This window comes from Poecilia mexicana, unplaced genomic scaffold (assembly GCF_051168715.1).
Source record: "Poecilia mexicana isolate PSO_F unplaced genomic scaffold, ASM5116871v1 scaffold_18, whole genome shotgun sequence".
In the NCBI taxonomy this organism is placed as follows: Eukaryota; Metazoa; Chordata; class Actinopteri; order Cyprinodontiformes; family Poeciliidae; genus Poecilia; species Poecilia mexicana.
In genome coordinates this window covers 25336829-25364597 of record NW_028263387.1, presented here as the reverse complement: position 1 = coordinate 25364597, position 27769 = coordinate 25336829, and the positions used below count along the sequence as shown (strand labels likewise).

The 27769-nt window shown below is 37.0% G+C and overlaps 3 protein-coding genes and 1 pseudogene across 5 annotated transcripts; 3 read left to right on the top strand and 1 right to left on the bottom strand.

Moving 5' to 3' along the window:
• The first annotated feature begins 157 nt into the window (after positions 1–157).
• Positions 158–4778, top strand: LOC106907333 (myelin-oligodendrocyte glycoprotein-like). Its single transcript, XM_014972977.2, has 4 exons — positions 158–524; positions 1187–1540; positions 1951–2070; positions 3729–4778. The coding sequence occupies exons 1-4, from the start codon at positions 479–481 to the stop codon at positions 4073–4075; spliced, it is 867 nt and encodes a 288-aa protein (XP_014828463.2). The 5' UTR covers positions 158–478; the 3' UTR covers positions 4076–4778.
• A 262-nt stretch (positions 4779–5040) lies between these two features.
• On the top strand, positions 5041–14059 carry LOC148154333 (putative selection and upkeep of intraepithelial T-cells protein 1 homolog). Of its 2 annotated transcripts, none has more exons than XM_088015895.1 (6): positions 5041–5488; positions 8446–8802; positions 10030–10243; positions 10525–10589; positions 11365–11481; positions 12092–14059. In XM_088015895.1, exons 1-6 carry the CDS (start codon positions 5443–5445, stop codon positions 12226–12228), a joined length of 936 nt encoding a protein of 311 aa, XP_087872021.1. In that variant the 5' UTR covers positions 5041–5442; the 3' UTR covers positions 12229–14059. The 2 variants fall into 2 exon arrangements, with proteins under 2 accessions (XP_087872021.1, XP_087872020.1); XM_088015894.1 differs by lacking the exon at positions 5041–5488 and adding an exon at positions 6537–6656.
• Positions 14060–15332: 1273 nt separating this feature from the next.
• Positions 15333–19029, top strand: LOC106908061 (Fc receptor-like protein 5). Its single transcript, XM_014974029.2, has 5 exons — positions 15333–15427; positions 15848–16114; positions 16920–17195; positions 17339–17482; positions 18291–19029. The coding sequence occupies exons 1-5, from the start codon at positions 15397–15399 to the stop codon at positions 18350–18352; spliced, it is 780 nt and encodes a 259-aa protein (XP_014829515.2). The 5' UTR covers positions 15333–15396; the 3' UTR covers positions 18353–19029.
• Positions 19030–24361: 5332 nt separating this feature from the next.
• Positions 24362–26428, bottom strand: LOC106908070 (ladderlectin-like; annotated as a pseudogene). The gene is made up of 8 exons (XR_015766193.1): positions 26326–26428; positions 26143–26236; positions 26032–26061; positions 25900–25923; positions 25344–25453; positions 25126–25260; positions 24930–25041; positions 24362–24738 (listed from the first exon to the last, which is right to left on the bottom strand). The product of XR_015766193.1 is annotated as a ladderlectin-like (transcript).
• Positions 26429–27769: the final 1341 nt, after the last annotated feature.

Below are 27769 nucleotides of genomic sequence, written 5' to 3'. Positions count from 1 at the left end.
GAGACTAAATTCTACATTTATTAAGCAAATAGCACAACAGGACTAAAAGCTTAAATTAGGGAATCTGTGGAATCAGGTTTGGCTTTGAATTTATTTTTCACTAACTGCTCAGTGAATTATAAGTATTACTATAAGTTTCTTTTCTCTATTTATATGTTTGAAGTTCATTTAGAAGAGTTTGGATCTAAATTTGAGAGGCTGAAAAGTTTCCAAGCAGAACTTTATTTTGACAATGATCTTTCACCAGAAATGATTTAATGACATTTTGCTTCATGCAGATACATCTACACTCAATCGTCTGCTTTTACTTTGAAACCAGTCCAGCTGGTTTACTCAGTAACCAGCTGGACTTTCTCCCAGGCCCAACCTGCTGGAGCTGATGGGTCGTTTTAAAGTTCGCAAAAGAACCGGAATATTTTTTACTCTAAATGTCATCATGCAGTGACAGTAGAGAAAATTCAGTTTGTGCCACTCGGTGATGTTTTACCTTCTTTGCTTTGTGTTGGGAGCGATCCTGATCAAAGGTAAGAAAGAAAATATAAAACAATACTTTATAGTTTACAGCACTTGAAACTATTTTTACACTTTTTGCCCTCTTGCTTCAGTTTGTTAATCCAACTCACTCTTCAGTCAGTTTGCTTCCAGTCGGATGCGTTTGACAGGATTTAGGACAGAAGTTTGTCTTTTGTTTCACCTGTAAAAACCACACATTGATTCAGAAAGTGCTGCCCGGTTCAGCACAGGCAGTTACTGTAAATCACATGATGAGGTGTGGCCAGACTTTGGTCAGAGTCCATTCAGAGAAACCATAGTCCACGCTTCTGCTTCTCTATTTAGACAAAACGTTCTGTTGCAATCAATTTTTATATATAAAATAAGAAACAGTAACGGTTTCTAAGTGGAGAATTAAAAATAATATTAAACTTATTGGGATGTCTTGATGAAACAAAATATATCTGACTTCATTTCCACATTCACAAATATAAAATAATGAAAGTGGAAAATTACTGTTAATAAAATAATTCTTAGATTTTCTACCTCTAAAGATTAGTGCAATAAAGAATCTGTTTTTATTTTCTCAGCTGTTTTCTTGCTGAGATAGAAATAATTTCTAACATAATTTCAAGTAAATTGTTGACTAAAGTAAAATAATTCATCAAAAGGTTTAATGTATTTTAATTTTCAGGATGTCTCTGTCCTGCTCAGCCTGGGCAGCTGGAGGCCTTTACTGGTGGGAACGTCGTCCTTCCCTGCAGTCTGAACCTCCATCCCAGTGACCATGTCCAGACGGTGGAGTGGTCCAAACTGGCAGCAGGCCAGAGGCCAGTCGTCGTTTTCCTGTACCGCCACGGCTGCGAAACCTTCGAGATGAAGGATCCCGACTTCGAGTATCGGACGAGCCTCATGATGAGAGAGGTGAAGAACGGGAACGTTTCTCTGAGGATCTCCGGCGTGAAGCCGTCCGATGGCGGGACGTATCGGTGCTTAACCATCCAGAACGACGGCCGCAGACGGGAAGCCAAAGTGGAGCTGGTTGTTGGTGAGTCAGCTGAGGCCATCAGGTTGAAACCAAACAACCACACATTTTAAAAAGATAGCTTTAATATAACAATGTTTTTAGAACAGAACTGAAGTCTTATTTTATCCTTTAGCATGTCTGATGACGTCATTTCTGAAGAGTACTGTTTACTTCAACTGCTTTTATTTTATTTATCATCATTTTTTACAGGTTAGCAAGAATAGCTTTCCATCTGAAAAGCTAACATGGAATAATCCAATTTCAGGTTTTTAATTTGACATTTTTGTTTTTTTTATTAGACTGGAATTATTGTTCAATATGAAACTAAGAAGGAAATAATCTGACCTCTGAAACTGAACAGTTCTTAGCCGGAAACGGTTTTAAACATTTTATTTATTCTGATCTTAAAATAATGTTTCTTGTCATTTCAGCTCCCTGGGAGGAATCCACCACCACAGCCATTCTGATATATGTTGCTTTAGCAGTTTCAGTTTTATTTAACCTTCTGTTGGGGTTGTATTTGTTGGTAACAAAGAAGCGAACGAATTCTGGTAAGTTTTCTTACTTAGCAGAATAAATATGTCATTAAATAAAGCGATTTTATTTACAGAGAGAGAAAGCAGATGAGGAAATATGAGAAGAAAAAAAACAGATGTAACACAGGAATTAGGAAAAGAACATTTTAATATGAATTACTTTTGCATATCTTAGCAATTGATATTGCCACAAACATAATTTTCATACACACACAGATGTTCTTTTTATTAGCATCAAACAGAGCTGACTTCAAACTATAAAAACGCAGAATTTCTCCCCAAATGAATCTGTCTGTAGTAACTGATCTGACATGTGATTAATGTAACTTATAATACTCACAGATGATCCTTCAACAGGCAACAAAACAACAAACAGGACGGAGGAACTTCTGCTGATTTCAGATAACTGACCAGGATCGGCCACTAGAGGGCAGAGTTCCACAGAAAATAAGATAACATTCATTTAAACAACAAAACAGTGAACATGAGATCATTTCAAACATAATTTACTCTGAAAACTGGAAGATTTGTTACATAAGCTACTTTTTAACCTTTTTATAACCATTTGTGGTGGATTAGGAACCTCTAGTGTTAATGACAGATTATACTTTTTTAAGAGTTTGCACTAACTGGGCTTGATTATTTTAGTGATTTGTAAGAATCCGCAGGAGTGTTATTAAAGCTTTGGCTTAAGGCAACACATCAAAATGTCCTAAAACCTTCGAACACAAACACTCAGATTGTTTTTACCTCTTGAGGAAAAAATAAATTAGAGGTTCATAACATCCATAATTATCTCTACTGCTCTTTAAATCAAAGTTTGGGAGATACAGCACACAACTAGAAAAGAGTAACTGAGGTATGAAAATGACCAATTCGTGTTAAATTATCTATTCCTCAACGAGGCTGAAAATAAAACTGAGATAAGACAATAGTAAACAGGAGGAACGAAAACATTTTGAAAAACAATAAAAAATAGTTTAAACTTGAAAAGGGGTAAAGCAAGAAAAAATTTAAACTAGAAATATTAATAATGTGAACTATAGTAACACATAGAGAAATTATACAAATGGGATAATACCACTAATCTGAAATAACAGCTGCACTAGAAAAAGTTGTTCCCCAAAATTTAATCTATTTAACTTAGATTAGATATTAATCTAAGTTCATCAATCATAGCAGCAGCATTCAGTAACTGATGATGTTGACTGGAAGTTTCTGCAGGATTGTTGGTTTCATTCCCTCTTTCACTCACTGACACCTTCAGAAGTAACATTATTTCCCAATGTGGCTTCATGACTGGAGTTTCAACTTCTGCTTCTTCCATTTGGTCCATTTCCTGTTGCTCCTCTCTGTGGTTTTATGTTTCTTTTACTATAAACTGGTTCATGCCTCATTCTGCATCAGATAATTTATTTTTCTGATAAAGTTTCAGTTTCTAATTGATAAACACATTGTCACCTTCCTAAAATAAAAGCCTCATTGAGTAATTCTTTTTTTTTTTTTGCCTAAATCATTTTATGACAAAAAAAATTGTCACATTATTTTAGGAAAGTGACAAAATGCTTGTGCCTGATTGCTTGTGTTTCCTTCTTTTGAATAAACATTCTTTAAAAAAAATGAAATGTTACTGATGTTTCCATTTGACTCTTTTTCTGACTGTCTGAACCCAGATGGAGAAAAACCGTCAGAGCAAAAGGACAAGTTGGACCAAACCATGACGACTGACTTCGGTGAATCCAACTCCTTTCTGAACCAGCTGAGTCTGACTGAAAACAGGCAAAACAGCATCCTGGAGGAGCTGAACAAGCAGAGGCGCAAAGCAGACACCATCCAAATAGACGACAGCCGTTCCTGGAACCGTCCAGCCTGCCAGCACAGCCATCCAACAACCAGCCAGAGATCCACCGGATCGTCTCTGGATTCCTGGGAAACCCGATCTCCGATGTCTGATCCCGATCCTGACGCTGAGGCGGAAAACTCACCGGGAGATCAGGAGCCAAACCGGGCCTGTTCCTGACCTGAAACATCTGTCCAGCTGTCCAAAAGGAGCAACACAAACACAGTCAGCACATTGACTCAGCTGCACACAAATTCATACACTGATGGGTAGAAATCTTTGGGTTGGGAGCCTTACCAAGGGCACACTGACATGTAGCAGTTAATTTATGGGATGTGATTCATCTCAAACCTCCTTTTGGACTAATTTAAAGATGACTTGAACTTTTAAAATCCTAAATTAATATATTATGACTGATCTTCAGGTGTAAATAAAAGCATGTTCCTGAATGTTTCTAAGAAACTGAATGACGGATGGCATGCTGCAACTTGTTTTTGATTGAAGCTTTTCATGGCTAAACTTCATGAAGGTCAGATTAAAAGTCTGAACTGGACTGAACAAAGTGTTAAAGTTAAAGTGTTAAAAGTTTAGTGTAAAACTTTTCCAAGGTATTGTAAATATTCTGAATGTTTAGCCCTGAGTTAACTTTAGACTAAGTTAGATTATTAAAAAGATTGTGAGAATTAATGAACATGAAATACATTTTTGAGTCTGAGATTAAACTGAGATCTGTGTAGGATTAAATAAGAATTAAAATGTTATTCTGTTAGTAATCTTATAAGAAACACTGGAAAGAAGAAATATTTTTATCATAATGAATAAAAAATGACCTGGCATGAAGCTGCACAAAATCTGTTGAATATTAAAAAGTGACCTGAAAGTATTGAGATAATATTTTCATTATTTTAATATTTATGCTTACTTTTTGTGAATGTCATGTAAAATAAAAACATGGTTCCTGACAGGAAGAAAAAACTTGCAGAAAAAAATGTAGGTGTTTTTCATAATTTCTGAGCAAACTTCCAGCCGTCCTCTTGTTTATTTTATTAACATGTAAGTTTGTAATGAGCCTTTAAAGTCTGTAATTGTATGAATGTTGTTTTCTTCTTTTTCCAAGACGGCTTAGTTGTGACAGAGTTGTGAAAGCTTTACATGCCTTTAGGTAACAATGAAGACGAACACGTTGGGATTTTCCATTCACTCAAACTGTTCATAACCACTGCATGAAGCTCAGTTCTGATGTTTGGCTGGGGTTCTTTCTTTCAGACAAAAGAGGTGAAACAGGTTTGCAGTTTGTCACGAGAGAAGAGCTGCACCCATAAAACAATCATATACGTTTCCACACAGTTGCTATGGTGTGATCACCTTATGTGCAGCATGCCACACCCAGGAAATAAAAGACAGATTAAAGCACTAACAGACTCAGACCAGCCTTTCTGCTGACAGGATTTAAAAGGCCTCTTCACACACGTGGATTTTTTTTAATTTTTTAATTAAACAACTTTTTTTTCTTGTGAAACAGGAAATTCAGTTCAGATCACCTGGTGATGTATTTTTGGCTTTGCTTTGTGGTTGGAGCGATCTTCTTTAAAGGTAAGTTCCTTAAAGCATATGATGTAGGTGACAAAATAACAGCCAGATTTAATCATTCAATCTTGTGTAACAAAATAGGATCAAAGACATTTTTTAATAAAAAATCCAGTTGAGTTATTCATTTCCTTTTGAAGTGGAGACAGATTTTAAGTCTAAGTTAGGTAATACTTTTCCTGCTGAGGTTAATACCTTTAATAAATGGTTTTAAAGAAACAGTAGCAGTTTTGCTGTCCTGATAAAAACAGCTAGAAATGTTTTAGTGCAAACAGTTACAGTGGGGCTCTTGTTGCTATAAACGTAATCTTTATGCTAAAATCCCAAACTTCTGAATGTGCTGGAAAACCATCTGGAGTTGCTACTTGTTGCTGGTCAAACCGAGTATATTGCATTTATTTTAATAATTCAAGCACTACATTAACATGTTTACAAATACAGCCACGTTATGTTTGATTTATTCAAATGCAATATGTTTAATGTGTCGTTAATATTATTATTTAGTGTCTTAACTTGTTGATGAGGTTCGTTTTGCCAGCAGGAAAGAACTTTATAGATAGATAGATAGATAGATAGATAGATAGATAGATAGATAGATAGATAGATAGATAGATAGATAGATAGATAGATAGATAGATAGATAGATAGATAGATAGATAGATAGATAGATAGATAGATAGATAGATGAAAACAGAACATTACGAGCGTGAACCTGTTATGTCCGACTGCAGTGAAAGCAGCACGACGCACCTTTGAGTTATAGAATAACTCCCTTCTGTTTTATTCTGGCAAATTGAAAAGGCCAACTAGATTGTACATGTTCGTGAAAAAAAAAATGCAAAAAGGAGAAAACAGTAATCCATTATTTAAAAATTTTAATAAAATGTGGCCAGTTTTACACTTGATTTAATTAACCCCATCCCTGAACTTAATAATTGATCACACTTTCTTTTGGAAATCGTTCAGTTTTGGCTAAACTTGTTTGAAATCATTTTTCGGAGTTACCATGAATGCAACACGAAACTATATCGGAAGTAACATTTCCTGTCTGGATCTGAACGTGAACAGACGATTGTTGCTTTATCTCCTGAAAATAAAGGAAAAATAACTACATATTATCGCCCTGTGATGTATTTGCGTCTTTTCCTGGTGCAAGTGGCGCTGTTATTCACAGGTAAGGAGTAATAAATCTTTTGTTTTCTGTTTCTGACACGATTTGCGGTGAATCAGTAGGTCAGCCCTCCAGGGGACAAGGGGAATTATTTTTCTTTTGCGTTCCCTCGCAATAATTACTGATCAGTTCATGCGGCATAATTGATACTGTAAGCCTTTTTATGGTGGCCGCTGTACTTCCTGCTTTAATACAAGCTTATAAGGGTTTTCCATGGAATATTGAGTTATTATCGCGGGGTAATAAGTCATCTGATTGTGTCTATATGGTTTCAGTGCCGTTGCATCTGAGCCTGAACAGACATAAACATGCAGTAAATAAATCGATCTTCAATTTGAGTGGGATTGGGTTTCTGATTATAACTACACGTTTCCTGCATTTACATTTCTGTCATGTAGTTGTGTCCAACTACACTGTTCATATAGTTATTGTTTAATAGGCTGGCTCATCTTTAAACATTTTGTCTGATGAACACAGTGACAGTTAAAATCATGTGTATCAGATGTTTTTTGTGATGAAAATAAGAAGCTTACCTCCATCATTTTCAAAGGTGAAGTGGAGATATTATTGCTTTTATCGTGGATGATAGAGTTGTGAGATGGCCATATGTATTTGTACAATAATGCCACAGTAATTATCTTTATTTCATCCAAATCTACTCATTTAAAGTCAAGATTTTTGAGTTGAAATCAATCTAGTTCAGTACTTTATTGTCCAAACAGATGAGCAGCAGTCAAGATAGTCAAACATAATCCACATTCAATGACAAAAATAAAAAGTAGACATTGTAAATGTGCTCTGCTTGGTGAAAATTGGCTTAGAGCTTTAAGGCACATGGATGGATGTCAACCTGGACCTTCAACCTGAAAGGATAACAAATTCCTCTAATAGCAAAATAATTACATTTCTCTGTCTGCTTTCTCTGGCTTTGGGCCTTATTCCTAACTACGGTTTTACAGGATTCCTTACGCTCTTGGTATCAGAACAGTAATATTTCAGACAGGTGTGACTTGACAAAATGTTATATCGTCATCATTCATGAAATCTCCTTTGAAATGGCCACTAAACTCTGGATGTTAACTTATGGAGAAAAAATAAATAAAACAGGAGTAGAAATTTGGTTTTCTTTACATTTAATTTAAATGTTATATATGCCTTTTTAAATAATAAATAGTAAAAACATTATCAGTTATAGGACTCTACCCCCATCTGATGTTGAGCTCCATCCTGAAAGGCCGCCTTGTCATCACCCTAATTTTTAGCTCTCTCCACAGATTCCCCTCTAAATGTAAGTCCAGAGCCGCATTGTCCCTGAAAAACTTCCATAGTTGGAGTTTAGGTTGATAGTTAATTGTAAATTGATTCATAGATGGTTGAAAAATTCGTCTTTGCTTTCAGTTTTGTTATGCGTAAGGAGCAGATACTGTGGTAGCATTTTATTTGATGGGGTGTGCATAAGACTGTTTATGACATGTCATAAACATGAAGGAATCTTCATGAATGCATATGACTGTTTTCATGAAGTGTCATTAGGTAAATATGACTCTTTTAATGCAAAATTGCACTAAAACTCTATTAAACGTGTTAAGTTTGCATTTAAAGTGTCTATTTACTGAATGATACTTCATGACAACAGCCATAAACATTCATAAAGACTCCTTTATGTTCATAACATCATGTTTATGATAATATCAATCTGTAACACTTCAAATAAAGTGTTGCAGATGTGGTTGGTATCTTGTTTTTGTCGTTGGAAAAGTCAGTAATCTGCTAATGATGGTTATTTTTGCAGGCGTTTCTTCCGCACATGCTCAGTCTAAACAAGTTGATGCTTTTGCTGGTGGAGACGTCGTCCTTCCCTGCACTTTCAACATCCCAGCTAATAAAGACATTCCTACGGTGGAGTGGTCCAAAGTGGTGGAAGGGCTGAAGCCAGTAATCGTCTTCTTGTACCGCGATGGCTGCGAGACCTTCGGGATGAAGGATCCCGACTTCGAGGACCGGACAAACCTCATCTTGAGACAGCTGCAAAATGGGAACTACTCACTAAGAATCTCCAAGTTGAAGCTGTCCGACACCGGAAGGTACCAATGTTTGATAATCCAAAAGAACGGAACCAAAGAACAAACACAAGTGGAGCTGGTTGTTGGTACGTTTCTGTCAGTTAACTTTTGTTTGCTAACTCATCTGTTCCCACCATTTATTGATGGAGAGAGTTAACATAGTGCTGTAAGTCATTTTATTCAAATAGCATTTTTTAAAATCAAGGTTACACAACTATGAGGAATGTAAAGGGTAAACTTTGTTTCCTGTAAGCAAGAGCCTAATATTTTTATGTTTAGAGAAGAAAAAGGCTTTTGATATGATTTGGACTTATGGGCTCAAATCAGTAAATGCAGTGATGTTCATGACTGGTGGGACTCCACCGGAGTCAAACGTACAAATCCACAATCCAATATAGAAACTATATTTTCATTTTGACCATACCCAAGTGTCTAACAATATGATAGCAAGAAAGATAAAATAATATTTAATAAGGTCACATTTTTAGTTTATTATTTAAATGTTTTGTTTGGCTGACCTCTCTGTTCTGATTGAAACTGAAAATTGTATTTAATCTTACCTTTATTTTACAACGTCAAATATCTCCATAATTCTGTTGTAAAAAAAAATAAATATCATCCTTGTTTCTAATTTTTCTGCCATCCTCAAGAATCTGGCAGCTAAAGACGGTGGCCTTGAGCAGTTCTGTTCCATCTGAACTGCTTTCAGTCTTTTCAATGCGTAGAAGAAGAGCAGCTCTTGCTCTGTTTGTCTGTGGGGCTCCACACTGCCCCCTATCAGTGAGGCATGGTACGTTCTGCCTTAGCCACTACTGTATTTTCACTGCATATCGATGGCCGATCAGAAATAAGTCACATTAAATGTATCAAACAGACTTTGAAGCGTCAACATATTTAGAAAATGTGTTATTAAAAAACAAATACATTGGCAATATGAAGACAGACAGCAATGAGCATGCACCAATTGCTTGCTTCATTCATTTGTGCGGTACAGCGCCCCCAGAGGTGAGGCACAGCAATACACTTCCTCACCCAGGTCTTATTTCAACTATTTCAACATGCAGTGTGTAAATTCAGCAATTTTGACCATAAAAATGATGAAATTACCAATAAGAAAAACAATTCCTGGAGAATTTAAGTGGACAAACTGATTTTATTTCATTACTGTCGTCTATTTTACTGCTCATGGCCTTATTTTTAACGACCTAACTATCCATCAGCAAGTAACAGAGGAAACACTCCCTTTTAGTTAGTGAATATTTACTTTTAAACACTCTTCACGGCAGTGTTAGTGATGGTCTCTGTGTCCACAGATTCGTTGTCTGATCCGAAGATTTCTGTGGTTTCTACTGACGGTGGAGAAGTGACCGTTGAGTGTAAGGCCCTCTGCTGGAAGCCGGCGCCGCTTATGACAATCCTGGATGATGAAGGAAACGAATTCACTGACAAACAGACAAAACAAGAACAAGATCCCAGAGGATGTTACAACATGAAGCAAAATGTCACTCTGCTAAAACCAGTAAGCAGGTGAGTTACCTTTAGAGTTTCTTTATATTCCTGGAGGTGTTTGGACAGACTGATGGGTAAATTCAGGTGTTTTCCAGTGTGCACGTCTCTTTCTACAACAACCACTAGAGGGAGCTGATACTCCACTAGTTGTAGATGTCTCACTGGTGTCCAGATTGAAAGCTTTTTACATTATTATGAGATCAGCATTGGGCAGTTTTAGTGCAAATCTTTGTGTTGTTAATATCAACATGTCTCAGAAAAAGTTTCTCATTTTTAACATGCAGTATAATTCATTACAGGGTTGTGTGCAGAGTCAAGCAGACAGGGAGGAATCAAAGCAAGGTGGCAGAAATACTCCTTCCAGGTACAAATCTCTGATCATTTAAACTACAGATCATTATTTAAATGATTTTCCCATCTCAATGATTTCACTTACATGACGCAGAATGATGTCAACTTAAAACATTTGCTTTAAACTAGAGATGCACCAATCCAGTATTAATATCTGTACCGGCCTGGATTTGTTGAAGTTTATTTTGTACATGTTTGACCAAGATGGTCAACCTATTGGTTTTGTCAGTTTTAGTTTATTTTCTATTTAGGCTGCATTGGCTGTTAAACTCACTAATTGCACTGACTGAACAAATTCAAGTTGTTTTTACATGTTTGATTGTGAAGCCATTGGTGTGCTGCTGCTGAGTTACCGAGTCAGTCTGTAATGTAGTATGTTGTCTGTTTTACATTAAGTCAGTTCAGCAGTTTTTCCGTATCAGATTGGTTTCAGCTCATACTAAACCTCAGACATTGGTATAAGAAGTGAAACGGGTGGATCGGTGCATCCCTACTTTAACAATGCATGACATTTGTTCTTGTTTATTCTATTCATTTTTGTGCAAAATCAGCTCGACTCCTTATAGTTGGCTGGGCCTAATTAAAACCCCATGCTAGAAAACGTTATGACCTTACTGCCAACAGATAGCAGACCTGCTTTTCATAACTCCATGTCAGATTCGTCCATCTGACCCTTGAAAACATGACCTACTTACTTCACCACAGAAAAAAGGACATAATACAAATTCTTTAAGAAATAAATCTTGAGCATATTTAGGACTGATATCTTGACACATCTTTCATTACAGGTTTCTGGAAGGAATCCCACAGTACAGTGGTTTGCCTCTCAGTAGCAGTAACAGTGATAGCTTGCCTGACTGGTTTCATTTTGTGTCGGTGCTTTAGCAAGAAATGCTCCAGTTGTGGTAAGTTATCATTTTAAATCACATTAAAAAAAACTACAAATCTATGAGTGACACAACATAACAGACAAGCTTCAATACATAATTGATATATTGTATTATATTTACACACTCACCGGCCACTTTATTAGGTACACCTGTCAATTGCTCATTAGTGCAAATGTAGCTCCAAAGTGACAACACTGGCACGGCTTCCTTTAGACGGGCTCTTTATTAAATGCCATGAAAACTATAGAAAGAAAAGACAAAGTTTTAATTATAGATCCATTTACAGACAATAAAGTCTGTAAATGTATCCAGAGATGGCAGCTGTTGACCAAAGTGTGTAATTAATAAATGACATACAAACATTTTAAGAAAAGACATGTAAAAAGGAGAAACTTGCTAATCAATAACACAATTAAGACGGAACTCATTCTGATTAAAAGCCAAAGAATAAAAGTGAGACTTCAAAGTGGTTTTAAAAATGTCTAATGTTTGAGTGGACCTGATATGAAGAGACACCTTTTTCATCAACTATGCGAACCCATTGTTCATTTATTTTACTCATGTAATGACTGTTCAAAATTAGAGCATCCATGAAACACTGTCAATATTTAATGTTTTCACACAGAGGGAAGGAGGCAACCAAAGATGACCGACAAATCGGACCAAATCAAAGGAAGTGACTCCTCTGACCCCTTCATCCAGCAAACCCTGGTGGAAAACAAACTAAACAGCATGACTGAAGAAGAGAAAACATTTAGATAACTCTAACCCTAACCTGAAATTGTTAAACAAGACAAGTTTAACAAAAAATCCTAAAAATCTTCCTCATTTTCCTGAAAGAGTGGCTTGAAATGTCAAAGCCACACCAACCAAACACCACATTGAAACACGAACAGAGCAGACGTCTTCGGTTTCTCAGGCTGATAGCTGTTAGAAAAAAAAAATACATTTCCACATTTATGGTGTAGGTGAACCTTTATATTAAGCATAAAAAATCTCTGTGTGCCAGAAAAATTCAATCAAAACTTGTTTGTTACAAGAAAAGACAAATATGTTTTGTATGTACAAAACATATTTGTCTTATTTGTATGTAATATGTATTACATACAAATATAATACAAATGTTATATTTATTTATAATATTTTAATATTTATTTAAATATATTATTATAAATAATATTTATTTATTTATAATATTTATAATAAATATTTATTATAAATACAAATATATATTTGTATGTAATATGTACAAGAAAAGACAAATATGTTTCCAAATAATCTTAACATAGACTAAGGTTTCGTTTTTAACCTAAAGAAAACAAACATCTTCAATCATGAATTAACTCATAATTGATTATTTTCTTTGAACATAATTCATAAAACTATTAAATATGATTCTGTTCAATAAACAGAACTGGCAACTGTATACAAAGATATGTTAACCAAATGTAGGTGAAGGTGTTGATTTTTACAGAAATGGTTTCAAGAGGTTGAAGCCAGAATACGCTGCACTTCAAACCTTTTAGAGAATCTAAGTATCAAAATGAATGCCAGATATTAAGCATGAATGTATTTTTCAATTACTTTTTCAATAAGTTTACCAGTTTTAATAAGGACAGTCAGAGTTGTGGTCAATGTACAATGAACACTGGACTTTAAGCACCTCTAATGTATTAAAGGCCGTTTTAGCTTTTTGAAGTTCAATACATATAAATCCTGTTGAATGTTATAAATCTAACAGAGCCATCACTCCTAAACAAATATATTCTTAGCTGAAAATAAAAAATAATAATTGCTTGGTTACCAAAGCTAGTGAGAGAGGTTCATACTTTGGACATCCCTGGAAGAAATGTTATAGTCAAAAACAACAAACATGAAACTTGTATTTTTATGAGCCATCACAAGCGTCCACGTTTTTTTTCTCAGGGATTTATTTCCAAGGCAGGAATTACTTGCTGCACTTGAGCCAGTTTGATATTTTTAAAAAGCAAAGCTGATGACTATTTATTTTTTGTAAAGGGTTATAGGCCCATATGTCTGTTTTTATATTTGTCTTTACATTATTGTTACTTAGAATAAAGTTTGATATTTGTCATACATGAACGTGAGGAAAATAAGAATGACATGATGAGCATTGAGTTATGACGCTATTTTATATACTACATACAGGGTTGGATCTGTTTTTCCAAGTTTGTAGCTACAGTTGGGACAGACATGAAAATTTTAAAGGGCACGTTAAAGCTTAAAGGTTTTTAAGGTATTATATTTTCAGAAAATGACTCTGACTCTCGCCCATAAACGGCTGGCATTATTCACATTAACCCCCACCAGGTAAACCGTTAGGTTGACCACTTTATTTTAAAAAACTGTTTATTTTCAATTGTTGATGTTAATTTAATTGTGATACTGTATTAATAATGTATTTGTGGATCCATGCTGCTGGTTCTCATCCAAAGGACACATCCTTTGTGTCCATTTGTTGATGTTTTTTATGTATATATGTTCTTAAGCTACAAATTTCTCCTATGTATTTGTTTCTACACAGATGCAAATGAACAAGAATAAATAAAATAAACATTTGGATAAAGTTGCATTTCAAAAGTCTGTATATTGTCACTGAATTTTCAGTTAAAGAAGGAAAACAGCTGATGGTGCGCCACCTTGCTGCATGCATTATATGGACTTCCTTTCTTCTCTCCCAGCCAATTCTGCTGATGGCAACCCCAACAGATAACACTTTATTTGAAGGGGGTGAATAAGACTGTCATGACACTTCCATAAACATGACATAGCACATGTCATGAACATCAATAAGCCTTCATGAATATTTATGACTGTTGTCATAAAGTGTCATTTGGTAAATTATGACACTTTTAATACAAAGTTGACATTATTCAAAATGTCTTTGTTATGACAACTTGACATTAACCAATAAATCATTACTGTTTAAACTTTACCTTTAATAACATAAAGTTACCTAATTTTTAAAGTGCAATCAGTAATACTTTTATAACAAATTTATATCACTTTCACTTCATTGGTTCTGGGTGTTGTGTGTTTTACAAAACCTAAAGATTAGTTTTTGCTTTTGAATCTGCCACTTCCCAGAGATCAGTGAGCTCAACACAGAGCTACAAGTTCAAGACAATTACCATGATCAGCAAGTTACAGCTGCTTTCCAGCAGGGTGCAACACCGTAACCTTCACAACATACAGCTTGATACCATCAGCGTATTCAGACAGTTTAAGAGGCTCTTTATTGACTTTTTCTATCTTGAATCTCACTTTTTGTGCTTCCCATTTGGTGAGGATGTCAAACACAATGAGCCTGCCTCCAGAATAACATCCTGTTTTTCAACCTGGCTATCTTTGTTGAAAATGAGATGCTAACACTCACAAATTACTGGAATGAAATCCAGTGCGACATCTGGTTTCGTATCTGGTATTTGTGGGATTGCATTCTCCCATGTGAAGATTGTCTAATCAAAGTACAGATGGATTATGCCTGATGGACACCTGCTGACCTGCCTAGGGCTCATACTGCCATGACTGATAAACTAGATGTGAAACTAGTGTCAAAGCTTCCTCTAAAGTGGGGACTGTATTAGTTTTTCTTTCGTTTTAAAATTGTTTCTGTCCCTTATGTCAATGAATATGTAGTAGCTCTCAGCTGACTGGTCAGAGAAAATCTAGCTCTTGGTCACCTTTGTCTTCAAAGAGTTTCGCGTCATGTTGTGTTGGATTTAACGCCCCATAAAGAACCATTCCCAGTTGGAATAGTTTGCACATAGTTTGTTCTGTGAACCTTCATCTTCAGAAAGGAAACATGAGTCTGAAGCCCTTCAGTAGCCCCTGCAGCGCCTGCAGGATCTTTGCTTCTCACAAAGGAAGTGAGAAGCGTGTTTTTCAGTCAGTCGACGGTCAGACAGGATGCTGGTAACACCGTTCTGCCTGATGCTGAGTGAGTAAAAACATTGTGAACTTTCCACTGCTTTGCTTTCGCCTGTTTGTAATCTCTCATTATGTCCTAAAGCGATCGCTTGCTTTTCTGATCAAACTGTAAAAATATTTTCCAGCACATGCTGTTTTTTCTCTCAGTGTTTGTGTTGATTTTCTGGAGCAGATTCACACTTTCTGTGCAACTTCCTCTGTTAGTTTTCAACTGCCCTCCAGTTTTTATTTGTTGATTTCTTCATTTTTGTCTTTCCTTCAATGTCTTTTCCTCTGTTTTTTGTTCCTAATGCAACATTGCGAGTTTGAATTCCACTTCATCCTCTAATCACCTCCATCCGTACTCTATTTTTGATAAATTATTTTCATTGTGTTTAAAGTAATATTTCCCCTGAATGTATTGCGATGTGAGCCGTCTGATCCCCCTCAGCCTGCCTTCAGGTCATTCCTGACCGGTCCCAGTTCTTCCGCTACGACTCCATCTCCCTGAGCTGCGAGGATCCGATCAACTCCACCGGCTGGAAGGTGAAGAGGAGAACCTCAGACAGCGGGGTCAGGCCATGCTACTCCGGCTGGGGCTTCCCCTCCGCGGCCTCCACCTGCACCATCGGTAACACCTACCCCACGGACACCGGGGTGTACTGGTGCGAGTCGGACACAGGGGAGCGAAGCAATGAGGTCAACATCACCATAACCGGTACAGTTGACCAGTACTGTTTCTAAACGAACTCCACTCCTAAACATCTGTCAGTTTGGAGCCCCTCATTTTTCCACCAGTTCTAATAAATAAATTATGCAGATGATGAACAGCTCTACTTTAAATTTTCACCAGGTCACTATGAACCAATTCAAGCTTTGAGTAGATCAATAGAACAAATGAAAGCGTGGATGTGGAATATCTTTATTCAGTTTTCTGAAGTTGTTATTTTTGGATCTAGAATCAATGCAGAGCTTCAGTTATTACAGCTGGAAACTAGAGATCAGGCCTAAAATCTGGAAGTAGTGATGAACTCAGACCTGAACCTTACGAGTCACATAAAGACAGTTACAAAGTCGGCCTTCTATCACCTGAAAAACATTTTCAGAATAAACCGATTAATGATCCAGAAAGATGTAGAAACATCCATCCGTCCATCCATCCGTCCGATCAGGGCTCAGTTTTTAGACTTCTCTAGTCTGGAACAAACTTCCAGAAAACTTCAGAAATGCTGGAACACTGAGTTCTTTTAAGTCAAACTCTTATTTCTTGAGAGTTGCCTTTGATTAAAAATAAGTTGAACATTTATTAATATTATTACATTGCTTTTTTTTGCCACTTTAAAGTAAGGATTCTTCTTGTTTGTTGTTTTATGTTTTCATCCTCTGCTCCAAAATAAGATTGTTACAAACAAAGAATCTGTGCTGTAGCTTTAAATTAAAAACTACCTCAGCCAATGTGCCTAGAGCATAGAGCATAGAGGCTCAAAATGCTAAAACCTAATTTATTCTTTTCTCCCCCAAAGATCGCGCAGTGATTCTGGAGAGTCCTGCCATGCCGGTGTCAGAAGGAGCTGCTGTGGTTCTGTATTGTAAAGCTGAGACCAACGCCTCCAAACACAAATACAACTTCTTCAAAGATGGCCGCCTCATCAGGAGCAACTGCTCAGGAGAGATGACCCTTCTCAGCGCTTCCAAATCCGATGAGGGGCTCTACACCTGCAGCGCCGCAGGGCTTGGAGAGTCAGAAGGCAGCTGGCTGTCGGTCTTCAGTGACCAAAACAACCAACACGTCCAGCTCAGTGAGGAGAATCCTTCATATTCCTACAGTGTTTAATAGACCTCCACTTCAGAGCTGTCTGAAGTCACATCATTGCAATTAATTTTTTTTTTACATAAATGCCTGCACTTGAATTTAAAAAGAAAGTATTGTTTTTATCTACAGCATCTCTGTCACCAACATCTTCGGCTTTGCCCACAGCCTCAGTTTCATTTCCTGGTTCCAGACTGTTGTGTCACCTGGTAGTGGGGATACCTTACCTGCTGTCCACCATCCTACTGGGACTCATATACAGAGACAGGAAGAGAGGTAACGCTGTCTGTCCTGGACGTCCTGTTCTCTCATTTCCACTCTTTCAACTCAGAAACTTTTAAAATCTTAAAAGAAAAAAAAATAGACTGAATTATAATCAACTAACATCAACCAATAGAGAAACTGGACAGTATTTATGCACATAGTGTGGCCATTAAATAGAGCAACTCACATCACACAGTGATGAGACAGATCTTCATTTTAACCTTCTGGGTCTAATTTCTTCTGTTGTGTTTTGAAATCTTCAAGCAATATCACAACTGCAGACAAATCAAGGAAATCAGACAGCAGGAGGCGATGTTGTAGGTAATTGATAGCTAGGGTAATTTTATATATATATATATATATATATATATATATATATGTAGTGATGTCACTGGTTGGTTTTGTAATAGTGGTGTTTTTGAGTTAGCACACTTTGAAGGAAGTGGCTGATTTGTAAAGATCTAAGGCAGCGACCACAGCTCTGAATCACTGAGCCTTTCTTTGAAGATAACTTTTCAGTTTATTGCTAAAGAAACAGCCTTTTTGACCATTTTTTCACATTTTGAGCATACTTTCTAACTATTTGCTTTTCTCAAAAGGATATTTAGGAACAAGATGATTATTAATTAAGATTAAATGATGCAAAATCTACTTTAAAAAGCTTGAGCAGGTTTTTGTTGTTGCTAAATGACATCAAATATATTCTAAAATATAAATCTTCCTGTTCATCAATTATATTCCTACAAACAAAACAATAAGTGATAGAGCTGAAAACATAAAACGTGTAGATCTAATTACCATCTGTTTTCTTTTTTTACAGCTACTCAGATAGATGCAGACCAGAGGGAGAATCTTGATGTTATCATGGAAAGGATTGTGTGAGTAATCTCCAGAAGCCGCTGACCTCAGAGAAGATGATGTGTGTTCGACCATATCAGTTCAGAGAAATGTTTCCAGCATCCAGAAAAAAAAAATCCAGATTTCTTTGGTGCTCAAGTGGATGTATTTATTTTATGATCAAATTTCAACAGGAGAGGAAGGCTTTGTTTTTAAATCTAGAGTTTTGTTTCACAGTGAAGCAGATTCAAAATGCATAACTCTAGTGACTGTGAAGAGGAAGTGGAAATGTCTCTCATGTTTGCTTTAAAAAGGTGTTTGTGGTTTTAGCTGCAAAGTCGCTGTCATCAGCTTTGTGTCTGGCCTTTGCTGAGGGGTGAGGGTGTTTTCTCGATGGACTTTTCTAGCAACTTAAGCTGTGTGTGTGTGTGTGTGTGTGTGTGTGTGTGTGTGTGTGTGTGTGTGTGTGTGTGTGTGTGTGTGTGTGTGTGTGTTTGTTTGTAATACCTTGTGGGGACAGTTGATCTGACACATACTACGTTGTGGGGCCCAATTGCTCCTTGTGGGGACCGAAGCCTGGTCTCCACAAGGGGAAACGCTGTTTTTGGACCAGGGATTAAATTTAGGGCTAAGGTGTGACTTGAGTTTTGGTTAGGGTTAGTGTTAGGTAGGTAATGGGTAGGGATAGAATTATGGTAAGGGTAATGTTTAGGCTGTAAAAATGAATGGAAGTCAATGGAAAGTCCCCACAAAAATAGCCACGCAAATGTCTGCGTGCGTGCGTGCGTGCGTGTGTGTGTGCTTGCGTGCGCGCGCGCGCGCGCGCGCGTGTGTGTGTGTGTGTGTGTGTGTGTGTGTGTGCGCGTGCGTGCGTGCGTGCGTGCGTGTGTGTGTGTGTGTGTGTGTGTGTGTGTGTGTGTGTGTGTGCGCGCGTGCGTGCGTGCGTGCATGCGTGCGTGCACGTTTAGTTTCTGTTTAGGACCATTTCTGGGACATTTACCAACCTTCTGAAGACCGATGGGCCTTATGGGGACCAAACCTCATCTTAACATGGTGGACCCCTTTGTAAGGGTTAGGTTTAGATTTAAGTTGTGAATAAAGTTTTGGTAAAGGTTAGTCTTACTTGTATACTGATAATAGTTACGGTTAGGTAAAATGAATAGATTAGGCGTAAATCAGCTAATAAAATGAACAAAAGTCAATACAAAATCCTAATTTGGGTAGAAATACAAACTTTTGTCAGTAAACAGTTTTTGAAGTTGCCTTATCCTCCTCCACATGCAATTTGTTAATAAAAAGTATTATTAAGACACATTTTACTGCCTTTCATGTTCTGAGTTAGTCTTTCGTCCTTTAGTAGGTCAGTTGTGGTTAGATTATTGAAAACGATGTACAAGTTGTTTCTCAGAAAAAAGGATGCTGTCCTCATTTTATGCCCACAAGTCAGAAACTGGATTAAAAACCCAACCCAGGTTAATGGTTAACACCTACAGTTTCTGCACACAACAACAAGGCTTGGGTTTGTCCAATGTATTTTAGTGTGAAAATGTTTTTAAAAGTATTTACCTACTGACTCTAGACTCTAGCCGTATTTTCTCTTCTGTATTCAAATTGTCATCTATTGATTATATACTAACATTTGTAAAAGACATGTGTTCCCTGTTTTATTGTTGTTAGAAATCAGTTTTAAGTTACAAAGTTTTGATGATTACATGAGTTTTACTCTAATTACTTAACAGGGAACAGATGTTGTAAGGATGATGCAAAAGCTAAAATGCAGGAATAAAATACTGAACATGTGTACAGACAACTGTAAATGACTGTAAAGATGTATGTGTGTCATAAATAAATATGGATGGCACAAAATCTGCTGACAGCGTAAAATATGGAGAAAACAAATATTTTTATACTACTACTGTAAATACTGTATTGCAAATAAATTTGTTTTATAATTAGCATAATGTCTGCAACAAATCATCTGCCTTCATCTGACCCCCTCATCTTCATTCAAATATAATTCAAATATCCCTCTGAAACTGAGTCACTAACTACCTTTATTCTTGTTTTTGCAAGTTTAGATCGATGCAATCAGCTTTATCTTACATCTTATGATACTTACTTAAGGTCACTTTAATTCTCTCATCTTCTTTGTTTTCCTTTTTTAACTGTATTTGCTTTAAGTCTGTAATGCCAGATGACTGTAAACCATCATCTAAAAGTTAGAATCTAAGCAACAGGGGAGAGTTAAAAGTCAAAGTTGTTTTTGTCACACCTGCTCTCACAATCATTCACCATCATTTTAATTTATAAAGAATTCTTATCAGTTGTTCCAGTCAAGTCAATATCGGTGATAAACAAAACAAACCAACAGATGATCTAGAGCAGAGGTTCCCAAACTGTAGGGCGCGCCCCCTATGGGGGGCGCCGTGCCATTGCAGGCGGTTGGGGGGTGCACAGGAAGCCGTCTGGTTGGAAAAAACAAAAAACAAAACAAAAAAACATGAACGCTGTATGCGCTGGGTTTTTACCTTAGAATGGCCAACTCTCTGTTATTCCTATGTCAATTTGATACAGTAGGGGCTTCCGCACTACCCATATCTGTGTCCTCTGTCACTTTTATCAGCAGTTAAAACTGTTTAATCCGTTGTTAACATGACGTAACCTGTTTTACAGAGCCACCTTTAAACGCAACGTGAGCGTTTAAAGTTTGGGAACCACTGATATAGAGGCAGAATCCAGATGAGAGACCTGCAAAATGTGGGTTTATTATCTTATCTGACAAAGAGATATTGATAAAGTGAACAGAAATTTCAGTCAACTGTCTCTGGAAGACTGAGTTTTTCCATAACTTGTAGTTTATGACATTCCTGGCTGCCGCAGGTCAGAAATGTCGCTCATGCTTCCAAACTGCCTCTCTGCCATCGGTGAGGATTGAGGACGATTTGCACCTTCAGACTTGCTCACGTTGTACTTTCTCTTCAGAGACGTTGTCATTTCTAGGTTGTTTCCCGTTTGTTCTCCATCTGTGTGACAGAGATCATGGATGGTGTACGCTGCTTTTCTCAGTTTAAGTGCAAAGCAGCAACCAAACAGAACAATTCATGTTTCCAAATATTCCAGCTAAATTTAAATGAAGAGAAAAGCTCAATTGAACCAATTAAGACAGCAACAAGGACAACAAAAACAGAAACGCCCAGAACAATCCCAGCTGTTGCTTCGGTTTACATGGTTTCTGGAATGATGTAAAGGTACGACAGAGTATAAATAAATAAAAATAATAAAATCACAAGAAGAAAGTCATAATATTATGACTTTATCTTAGAAATATGACTTTATTCTTGTATTATTTCGACTTTCTCATTATTTCAATTTTATTCTGTGACTATGGTAATTTTATTTATTTTATTATTTCTTATCAGTATGCCCTCATACTCTTATTAAAGATACTGAGTTGTGCTCTTTGAGATAAAATGCAATGCATTACATACTTTAATCTTGCATTAGATAAAAGCTTTTGAAATGTAACTTTATTATTCTTTTTTTAAGCTTTTTTTCAATTTTCACTACTTATTCCAGCATGAAAGATGTAATTTGATAAATTTCATCTGTTTCCTTCAATATTTCTGGTAAAGCAGTTCATCTTCAAGAAGAATATTTTCAACTACAATTATTGACTTTATTAAATTATGAGTAATTTAGGGATAATGAGCTTGGATCTCACTTTGGTGGTTCATTTTTAAAATTACTACCGCAGTCTGCCACTAGGTGTCTCTGTCGTCCATGAAACCCTGACAGGCACGTCCAGCAATGGTATCAGTCGCAAAGAGCCTTTTCTGCACCACACTTTATATCTAAATTTTGTATTTACACAGTAAAACACACCAAAGGTTGAAAATCATGCACACATTGTAGCTTAACGCCTGGAAAAAGAAGGTTTTGGATATTTTTCCTGCTGCTTATCATTTTCTTCTAAATTTACTTTAATTCTGAATATTTTTATCTCATTAGTAAGCAGAGATTAATTTGTTTTCAATCTAAGGAAGATTAAAGAGCTCAAGAGTATTTCAGAAACTACACCTTCAAAATCAAAGACTTTGCTTCAGCTCAGGTTAATGAATCATAGAGCATTTATGACTCACTTCAAAGGCTAGGGAAAGATATCAACGTAAACGATCACTAGTCCATGAATAAAGCAATAAACAAACATGACTCAGGACGTCCTGGTACTACAGAGGACCTTCTGCAGTACTGGATGGTTCAGTGAACACCTCTGGGTCAGGTGCTGGAGCTCCTCTCTGTACAGGTCTCATCATTATTATCAGGTCCTGATATGACCCCAAGGTCCAGGTGACATAAATGAGTCCAGAGAAAGAAAATGTAGAATTTAAAATGGTTTATTACAAAAAGAAGGTTCCAGAACCTTCCTAACCCAACTGAGAAGGTTTAACCCAAAACTAAAGAAGGTCAAGTGTAACTTAATTAAATGACCAAAAATAACCAAACATGCTCATTTAAACTCAAAACCACTCAAAAGAAAAAGTGAACACTAAGGAAGTACCAAACTCCTCAAACACAATCTTCTAACAGAACAAAGTGGGTCAGCAGAACAAAGTACTTCAAATCTGCCCAAAACATTCTTCAAAAAGCCTAACAAGGAAGCAAAGTGGTCAGCTGTACAAAGCCTCTGCATGAAAGCTGCCCCACTGGAGGAACGGTGGCAGAGTCTTTTATAGGTGGGCCTCATCAGCATCTGATTGGTACGGTCATCATCTGCTGCTCCACAGCCAATCAGCAAAGTGAGCTCCCACCTCTGAACCTGCATAACAACAAAAGAGACTGGACAGCCTCTAGAGGCCGGCCCACATCACACCCACTGCGGCGGTAACTTTCAAACCCTGTTAGAGGAGTGGATGGCTGCACAGTCATTGGTGAACAGTGTACAAAGAACCGGACCAAGCACACAGCCCTGTGGTGTCCCTGCACTGAGAACCACCACCTGAGATTGGTTGGTGAGAAAGTCCCAGATCCAAAGGCACGTTGATGTTGAAAGTCACATGTACGTCTGACATATAAAAGAAAAAGGGACTCACTACAATAACTAGATAAAAAGTCAAAGAGTATCACATTTCACAGGTCAGGAAAAGGTTTTAATAAAAAAAGGGAGTGGGAAGTAGGTTGGTTATGCTAGCTTGACTTTGACAGCCTTAACATGTTGATGTGCTGTGGGGTTTGGTGTATTCGGTTCTGTTAAAAACAAAGGCAACTCTCTGACAGGCTCATCAACAGCCTGTGTGGCTTGAAACATAATAGAGTTTTATGTATCAAGCCTGAAAACATAATACTGTAACAAACTGAATGTTCTGTTCCATGCATGGGAAAAGTTTGAATGTTTTTTGGTGTTGATTCCTGACACACTAGTGAAGCTGTTGTCAGTCGGTTGCTATGACAATGGGTCTCTGTCTAGTGTAGCCAACACATGAACAACAAAAGAGAATATGAATATTTTTGAGTTGTTCTTCAAAGGTTGTGTTATTTTTCCCTTTGCTGTGGCGCACTGCACTAAATTAATAATACCCACATTTCCGGGTTTAATTTTTTTCATAGAGTAATTATACTGCAGCAGCGCAGCTATGGATGGCATGTCAAAGAATAATAATATGCATCGTGTCTATAGTCAAACTTACTTTTATCATTTCTTTCTGCCACAACCAATACTTTGAGGACATTCATGATCTTGATATTGTCCTAAATGAAAATGAGTTTTACACCCATGTCATGAGATAATTTCTTTTTTAATTTGGGCTTTCCGGGCTTCCATACAAAGGTAAAATAGTACAAGATGCTGGGGTTCTATTGACCCAGACAAAGTGATCAGGTTATTTATTCGTTTATGAAACACTGACAAGTTTGACTTATAATTTTTGATTCAACTAAAGAAGTTGAGCATTATTAATAATTTCTTTAATAAGATGATTATTGATCCAAATTCTGATCTTCAAAAACCAGAAAATGTTTCAGAAAACAGAACAACACAAAGGCAGAATAAACCACACATTGTCTTGTTTTGATTGCTCAAAGTTTTATTCTTGCTAAGCCAAAGAACAGAAGAAAGTTTTGCTTAGATGATCCATTATTATAACTCATTCAGTCTGATCTGATTACAGAGAGACAATCCAGCTGCTGTTTGCTTGTCGCTTCGTTCCTTCGGTTGCATTAAAGACAGAAATGATATGAAGAAAAGATGCAGAAATATATTTTGGTTTTCTATGAAGGTGCAGAAAGGCAGGTAAACAGAAACTCCTAGCATTCATCCTCCACTGGTTCTGTTTTACACATCAGGCCTCTTTGGGAACCTCACAGTTTTCAGGGTTTCTTGACGCAGACAGAAGACAGACGATCAGCACAGTTCTGGTCATCCCAGCACCTTTCATCTATGAACAAAAAAATCTGTCACACATCACATCATAAAAACCCTTTTGCCACAAGAAAAATAATATAAGCTCCTGCTGTAAAGTCAGTAAATGTTTATGCAGGTCAACTAAAAAGTTCACATGCACAGTAAATTAGTTATAATTACCCATGAGTCATCTTACCAACCAAAATATTGTGACATTTTCTTTACCTGAATAGTTCATCTGTATGCAGTGCTGGTTGCCTCCACCATTATTAGGCTCTCCTGAACACCAGTCTGTGTAGCCGAAGCGGCTTCCATCGCTCCACAACCAAATGTTCTCCTGGAAGACAATACATAGCAGACAACTTGTTTAATTCAATGTTTCACAAAATACAGAACAAATCAAATGTACTGGCAACAATACCTCCTGTGCATTAGTGCCTCCAATCCAGGCTGTTTTGGCTCCGTAACTTGCTGTAGCTATCATGGCCTGAATCTGACGTTACTCATTCAGGTCCTGAACTGATCCGAGGTTTGCTCCCATCGACAGACAGTTTCTCTACAGACACAACAATTAGAAGTAGCTGGACTTCTTCAGCAAAGAACAAAAGAAAATAACAGCACAGTGTTGTTGGAAATCACCTCGGCTCGAGCCCAACTCATGGGTTTTAGGACATACTGAAAGCAGCGACTGTTGATCTGAGTCCAGCCAGAGGGACAAGAATCAGATCTCTGGAGCAAATCAACTTGATCTGATGGAAAACAAATGCAGATCAGATCAAGAGGGATATGTGGCATTACTACAAAAATTACCATATTTTTCACATATTAGAACATCAAAATGATTCAACATTATTGAAGATCACTCCTTCAATGTCAAGAAATAACCAAGTGACACTTGTGTACAAACATGAAAAACATAGGAAACAAGGTTACCAGGTTTTTGTTTTAACAGTTTTCATCTAATTCAAACATTTCCTTCCACATTTGTCATTTGACTTTAGTGAAGTCGAATTCTTATTGTTGAAAATTTAGTGGAAAGAAAAAAATGTTTTCCATAAAAATGATTCTCAAGTAAAGTCGAATTTCTCAAACTACCTACACACAGTAATCATGTAAACTTACTTTATCGTCCTGCTCTGTTTATCATGGATCAGAGTTAGGGCTAAAAAACGACAAAAAAATAAAACACACTAACCTTCATCAGCATCACTGGGGGCAGCTGTGGGCATTTTAAACAGGAGTTAGTTTGTTTTTTAGTCACTTTATGGATTACAGTTCATATTCCAACCACTCAGGCTGAGGAAATAAAAACCAATGACAAACTGACCGTCACCAGGAGAGCCACCATCAGGGACAGCTGTAAATATTGTAAGCAGGAGTTAATATGTTTCTTTGTGTTTTAGTCACTTTATGATTTCTTTATATTTAAAACACTCACGGTCACCACTGGCCAGAGCCACCATGGAGAAAACAAGGAGGAACACAGCCAACAACTTCATGATGGAGACGATGAGATGATGCAAATTGGAAAACTAAAGAAAGCGAAAATGAAGCATACATGTTAATAAAATTCAAACAAACAATGGTGATAAAAAAATAAACAGAAATTTTATTGGCAAACCTGATGAAGTACGATCTGTCTTCTTAAGCCAGGTAGCACCTTTAGTCTTCACTGCAGAATCACTGGATACTTATAGAGCCTCTAATCTCACCGTCAACCACAACATGAAGAAATGGAAAGAAATTCCACAGAACTGCACTTGATCAGATCTGGTTCATGCCTTGCCTCATCCTTCACCATCCACCAAAACCACAACTTATCTTTGTGCTGTCATGGCTGTGACAGTTGCAGCAAGAAGGGTTTCATCAATGGTGTTACAACATTAACTGAAGGTGTAGCGACTGAGGCCGATACTTTGATGCTACTGGTTGTCAGCTGTTGATTTGTTTTTATCTGTGCTTAATTAAAGCTCAGGCTGCCAACCTTAGTTTCCAATTGTAATCAGAGTGATTTATCCTCTAAGCAACATCTGTTTATCTTTTCCGTTTAGAACAGAAAAATTGTCCTTTTGGTCACCAGACAAGATGTAATGTTTGGCCGACACCAAACACTGGACATCACCACAAACACACCATCTCCACTGTGAAACATTTTGCTGGCAACCAGGCGGCACAACCAGTAATTAGCTTCAGGGAGCAGCTGCTGTTTTTACACAGACCAAGGTTAGCATGGATAGCTTTGTCCTTTAATAACTGATCATCTGAAAACTCCATACTGGATTTACTCAGGTTGTCTTTGTCAGTCATAAAATTTTCTTTGATAATTATCTCACTAATGTCTCACTAATCACATACGGGAGGCAAAAAGAGGTAAGTACAGGCTGGAAAGGTCACTAGTCTATCACAGGGAAACACAGACACACACAGGTCATAAATCCTCCATGCACACACACATATAAAGACAGTTTCAAGTAGATTAGCTAATTGACCTAACATTCTGTCAGAGTTGACACCTATTTAAATAACACAGGAAAGATAAGAGAAAGTTAGATTCTTAATACTCGCGAGGAGAACAAACAGAGATGTGCTTTCAGTTACAAATCTCCTGCTGCTCTGAAGCACATTTGCCTGCCCCTCTCTTTTTATTGTCTTTAGGATCCCTAATCACAGAGAGCGCTGTAACTCTAAAGGGAGGGGGAAAGAGACTTCATCACACAGTCACAGCGCCAAGATTATCACTAACTAACAACACAATCTATCTAACACTAGCTAATCCAGTTCCTGACCCGGGATCAAACAGGACAAGTTGTGAATCTTCACGGCGATGGTTTTATAACTATCTAAGAGGTCAAAGCAGGGCGTTCTGTGAAGAGCTGCTGTCACTGCTCTTCTTCAGAAGAGGCCCTCTGAGAAAGGAAATCAGAGTTATTAACAATACAGACATATTTCTTAAAAGATATTACTAAACCAAATAAGAGTACATAAACTAAGAACATATAAAACAGTATAACAAATAGTTGATAATAATACAATTTACCTAACACATTCATATTTTGAACTGTGGA